Here is a 5,682-nt window from a genome sequence, read left to right as displayed (position 1 = left end):
ACATGGCACCCAATCGTACCCAGTTGCAGGGTATGTCTCAAAAGCCGAACGAGGGGTTTAAAGAGTATGCACAAAGGTGGAGAGAGTTGGCTGCCAGGGTTCAACCCCCATTGGTGGATCGGGAGATGTCAGACTTGTTCATGGGTACTCTTCAGGGGATTTTTGTTGAGAGGATGGGGGGATGTCCAGTTACTGGTTTTGCGGATATAGTAGTGGATGGTGAGAGGATTGAAAGCTGGTTGAAAATGGGAAAAATACAAGGAAATGCTCTGTCGTCTGGAGTGAAGAAGCCCTTCGGAAATGGTCAGCGCAAGAAAGAGGGTGACTCGAGTGCTGTGTATGCCCAAAGAGGACACGGTAGGAATCATTACTACCAGCATACTGCTGCAGTAACAATTCCTGCTGGTAATCAACCCGCACAATAGCAACAGCAACAGCAGCCACCTCAGCAGAGAACACAAAGGGCTGGGTACCAAGTTAGGGGAAGGATAGCAGATCGTCAGTTTGATAGGCCACCCATGACGTATGCCTTTCTGTTGAAGAAGTTGAAGGATCTCGGGTTGGTACAGTTGAGGACGTTAGCTCCGTTAAGACCAGATCAGAGGCCTGCAAGTTATGATGAGAACGTCAAGTGTGAGTTCCATTCTGGTGCTCCCGGGCACAATATTGAGGGTTGTAAAGCCTTTAAGCATGTTGTTCAAGACTTGGTGGATTCCAAAGCCATCAATTTTGCACCAACGCCGAATGTTAATGCCAATCCCATGCCGACGCATGGTCAGATGATGGTGAGTGTAATTTCTGAGGATAAAAGCAAAATTGGGGTGACGGATGTGGATCAGTTGAGGACCCCAATGTCTGTGGTCAAGAGACATTTGTTAAAGAATGGAGTTTTTCTTGGTTGTGATAATTATTATGCTGCTTGTACTATAACTGCAAATGGGTGTGTAATGTTGAGGGAGGCGCTTCAGAAAATGATGGATGGGGGGAGTCTCCGATTCAAGAAATTTGCTTTGGAGAATGAGGATATTTCAACGATAACCATTTATTTCGATCTTGTCCACTTGTCAGTGCCGGAAGATGTGGTTACAATTACCATCACGGTACCTGGACCTATTCCGTATGAAAGTGATGGTGTTGTGCCATGGGACTATGGTGGTGATGTGTATTGCAATGGGAAAAAGAAGGAAGATCAGGCTGCAGTTGATACCACCGTTTCAAGGGTGGACAATGTCGGGCTTAGTGGTTTCACTCACAGCGGGAGGTTGTTTGCACCTAACACGTTGAGAGGTGGTGATGTAGAAAAAGAACAGAGAGATAAGGCTGAGGATTTAGCCAGGGCAAAAGAAAAGCAGGTGGTGAATGAGGATACTCCTAGAGCGGCACAGGCGCCTGTTGAGCCGGAAAGTGAGTTTGATGCTGAAGCCGAGGAGTTTTTGAGAATTATTAAGAAGTCTGAGTACAAACTTGTTGATCATTTGCAGCAGACTCTGTCCAAATTTTCGATCTTATCTTTGCTGTTGAGTTCAGAAGGTCATAGAGATGCTTTGTTGAAGATTTTGAAGAGGGCCTACGTCCCGCAAGAGATTACAGTCAATCAATTAGAGACAGTGGTATCGAGTGTTAATGCCAGCCATGGGTTGGGTTTCACTGATCTCGATCTTACTATGGATGGGCGCAATCATAATAAGGCACTACACATTTTGATGGAGTGTAAAGGAGTTGTGCTTTCGCATGTTTTGGTTGATACGGGCTCGTCACTCAATGTGTTGCCTAAGAAGGCCTTGGCTAAATTAGACTGTGAGGGATTGATTTTGAGGCCTACTGATCTGGTGGTTAGAGCGTTTGATGGCTCTAAAAGGGCTGTGTTCGGGGAAGTTGAGCTCCCCATAAAGATTGGTCTTGAGGTGTTCAAAGTTGTGTGTTGTGTCATGGACATTCAGCCGGCAAACAGCTGTTTGTTGGGCCGTCCGTGGAAACATGCTGTTGGGGCAGTAACATCGGCTCTACATTAGAAGTTAAAGTATATCTTGGATGGGCAAGTCGTGACAGTTTGCAGTGAGGAGGATATTTTTGTCAGCCAGTTGTCATCATTTAAGTATGTGGAAATGGACGGTGAAATATTCGAAACACCAAGCCAGGCGTTTGAAACCGTCAAGGTGGAGAATGTCATTTTCGCCGAGAGAGAGAGAAGAAGCCGTCCATTGCTTCTTATAAACAGGTTATGGAGGTGGTGAAAAGTGGAGAGGCCCCAGGTTGGGGAAGAGTGATAGATGTTGCGGTGAAGGAGGATAAGTTTGGGATTGGTTATCAGTCAGGCCAAGGCTCGTCTGGACAGAATAAAGGTCGTCGCCAACCGTTCACATTCACCAGTGCTGGAATGCTAGATCCAGGACGTATCTGTGCTGTGGGTGAAGAGACTGACAGTGACTGCAAGCTCGACTCGTGGATAAAACCGTGCGTACCAGGAATGGAGATCCAGAACTGGAAAGCCGAAAAGATCATCACTGTCACTCTGCGTGAAGAGTAATATTTCTGTTTGTTAATTCTGTTTGCATGAAAGCCATACGTTTTTCCCGAAACATAATGGTCCATTGTAAGGGCCACCTCATGTGTTTCATTTTGCAGTATTTGCATCATTAATAAACGGATGTTTTTCGCATTAAAAGCGGTGTTCTCTGTTTTTCATTTATTTTTGTAGTTAAAAAATAATATAATAAAAATGACAATGTTTGTTTTCATTTTTCTTCCTTTTAATTTGTCTCGTTCCGACTCTAAAGAAACGCATGAATCAACATTCATGCAGACGCGATTATTCTCCGGATCTTATTGATGACAATTCTATTACACCCCTATATGACTTCGACAACCCGATCTATCATGCCGAAAAAGAAGGCGAAGAAGATTGTGAACTGCCGAAAGAGTTAGTCAGGTTGTTGAAACAAGAGGAGAAGGTGATTCAACCGCACGAGGAGCAAGTTGAGATTGTTAATATGGGCACCGAGGAGGTCAGAAAGGAAGTAAAAATTGGGGCCGCTTTGGAGATGAATGTCAAGAGCAGAATGGTAGCACTGTTGAAAGAGTATGTTGATATCTTCGTCTGGTCTTATCAAGATATGTCAGGGTTGGATACCAATATTGTTGTACACAAGTTGCCATTGAGAGAAGATTATCCTCCAGTAAAGAAGAAGTTGCGCAGAACTCGACCCGAGATGGCCATGAAAATCAAAGAGGAGGTGTAAAAGCAGTTGGATGCTGGTTTCCTAGCTGTCACTAAATATCCGTCTTGGGTCGCAAACATTGTGTCGGTATCGAAGAAGGATGGAAAGGTGAGGATGTGTGTGGACTACCGGGATTTGAACAGAGCTAGCCCGAAAGATGATTTCCCATTACCTCACATCGATGTGTTGGTAGATAATACAGCTCAATTCTCGGTGTTTTCCTTCATGGATGGATTTTCTGGCTATAATCAAATTAAAATGTCGCCAGATGATATGGAGAAAACAACGTTCATCACACCATGGGGCAGTTTTTGTTATAAGGTGATGCCATTCGGTCTCAAGAACGCCGGTGCCACGTACCAAAGAGCTTTGGTGACATTGTTTCATGATATGATTCATCATGAGATGGAATGCTATGTTGATGACATGATAGCGAAGTCCCAAACAGAAGAGGGGCATCTGGTAGACTTGGCCAAGTTGTTTGACCGGTTGAGACAATTCAAATTGAGGTTGAATCCGAATAAGTGCACTTTTGGAGTGCGGTCCGGCAAGTTGCTGGGGTTTATTGTAAGTGAAAGAGGAATCGAGGTTGATCCTGCTAAAGCAAAAGCGATACAAGAAATGCCTGAACCGAGGACAGAAAAAGAGGTTCGTGGTTTCTTAGGTAGATTGAACTACATTTCACGGTTCATATCTCATCTAACAGCCACGTGTGAACCCATATTCAAGTTGTCGAGAAAAGATCAAACGGTCAGGTGGAATGATGATTGCCAAGCGGCATTTGAAAAAATAAAAGAATATTTTCAGGAGCCTCCGATTCTGATGCCTCCTGTGGAGGGGCAACCGTTAATCCTGTACTTGACAGTCCTTGAGGGGTCTATGGAGTGTGTACTGGGGCAGCATGACGATTCTGGTCGAAAAGAGCATGCAATTTACTACCTTAGCAAAAAGTTTACTGACTGTGAAACAAGATATTCACTGCTCGAGAAAACTTGTTGCGCTTTGGCATGGGCTGCTCGCCGACTGAGAGAGTATATGATGGTTCATACCACTTTGTTGATTTCCAAGATGGATCCGATCAAGTATATATTTGAGAAGCCAGCATTGACCGAACGGGTTGCGAGATGGCAAATGATTTTGACTGAATACGATATCCAGTACACTTCTCAAAAGGCAATAAAGGGGAGTGTATTGTCTGATTACCTCGCCCAGCAACCCATTGAGGATTATCAACCAATGAAGTTTGAATTCCCCGATGAGGACATCATGTTTCTCAAATCGAAAGATTGTGAGGAACCTATCCCGGAGGAGGGGCCTGACCCTGAGTCCGAATGGATTCTGATGTTTGATGGGGCCGTTAACGTGAATGGTAGCGGAGTTGGTGCTGTTTTGGTTACGCCGAAGGGATCCCACATTCCTTTTGCTGCCCGACTAACATTTGAATGCACCAATAATGTGGCTGAATACGAAGCTTGTATCTTGGGTGTCGAAGAGGCGATTGACTTGCGAATCAAGAACCTTGTTATTTATGGAGATTCAGCTTTGGTTGTGAACCAGGTTAACGGGAAATGGCATACGCATCAATCCCACTTAATTCCATACCGGGATTATACGAGGAGATTGTTGACGTTCTTCACCAAGATGGAATTACACCATGTGCCGAGGGAAGAAAATCCTTTAGCAGATGCCTTGGCTACTCTGGCCGCTTTGATTAAAGTGCAGTGGTGGAATCAAGTTCCTAGTGTTGAGGTAGGACGGCTGGATAGACCGGCTTATGTGTTTGTTGTCGAAACAGTGTCTGATGATGAAAAACCGTGGTATTATGACATCAAGCGTTATTTGGAGACCCAAGAGTATCCCGAGGGAGCGTCTAAGAAGGACCGGAAGACTCAGAGGAGGTTGGCCATGGCGTTCTATTTGAATAAAGATGGGGTTTTGTACAAGAGGAATTTTGATTGGGTTTTGCTCAGATGTGTCGATGACAAAGAAGCAAGCCAATTGATGAAAGAGGTGCACGAGGGATCGTTTGGTACCCACGCCAGCAGGAATACGATGGTGAAAAGGTTGCTAAGGGCTGGATATTACTGGATGACCATGGAGGCTCAGTGTTTCAACTTCGTGCGGAAATGTCATAAATGCCAGATTTATGCTGACAAGGTGCACGTGCCTCCAAATCCGTTGAGTTTGATGTCGTCTCCGTGGCCGTTTACTATGTGGGGCATTGATATGATCGGAAAGATCGAGCCTACGACTTCGAATGGGCACCGGTTCATATTAGTGGCTATTGACTACTTCACCAAGTGGGTGGAAGCGGCGTCTTATGCAAACGTGACGAAACAGGTCGTGGCCAGGTTCCTGCAAAGAGACATCATTTGCAGATATGGGGTTCCCGAAAGAATCATCACTGATAATGGTTCTAATCTCAACAACAAGATGATGGTAGAACTGTGTCGGGAGTTCAAGA

At 44.9% G+C, this 5,682-nt stretch overlaps 1 protein-coding gene across 1 annotated transcript; it reads left to right on the top strand.

The window, feature by feature from the left end:
• Window positions 1-761: 761 nt before the first annotated feature.
• On the top strand, window positions 762-2,012 carry LOC127092752 (uncharacterized). Its single transcript, XM_051031644.1, has 2 exons — window positions 762-1,710; window positions 1,795-2,012. The coding sequence occupies exons 1-2, from the start codon at window positions 762-764 to the stop codon at window positions 2,010-2,012; spliced, it is 1,167 nt and encodes a 388-aa protein (XP_050887601.1).
• The last annotated feature ends 3,670 nt before the right edge of the window (window positions 2,013-5,682 follow it).

This window comes from Lathyrus oleraceus, chromosome 1 (genome assembly GCF_024323335.1).
Source record: "Lathyrus oleraceus cultivar Zhongwan6 chromosome 1, CAAS_Psat_ZW6_1.0, whole genome shotgun sequence".
Taxonomy (NCBI): domain Eukaryota; kingdom Viridiplantae; phylum Streptophyta; class Magnoliopsida; order Fabales; family Fabaceae; genus Lathyrus; species Lathyrus oleraceus.
Note: the sequence above shows the minus strand (reverse complement) of the source record. Positions and strands in the feature narration are given on the sequence as shown.

Excerpts from the sequence above, each read along its gene's own strand:
- LOC127092752 (XM_051031644.1), top strand. The coding sequence starts at position 762 with ATGCCGACGCATGGTCAGATGATGGTGAGTGTAATTTCTGAGGATAAA. Across the intron at positions 1,711-1,794 it reads ACTACACATTTTGATGGAGT|ACTGTGAGGGATTGATTTTG; the intron begins GTAAAGGAGTTG and ends TGGCTAAATTAG.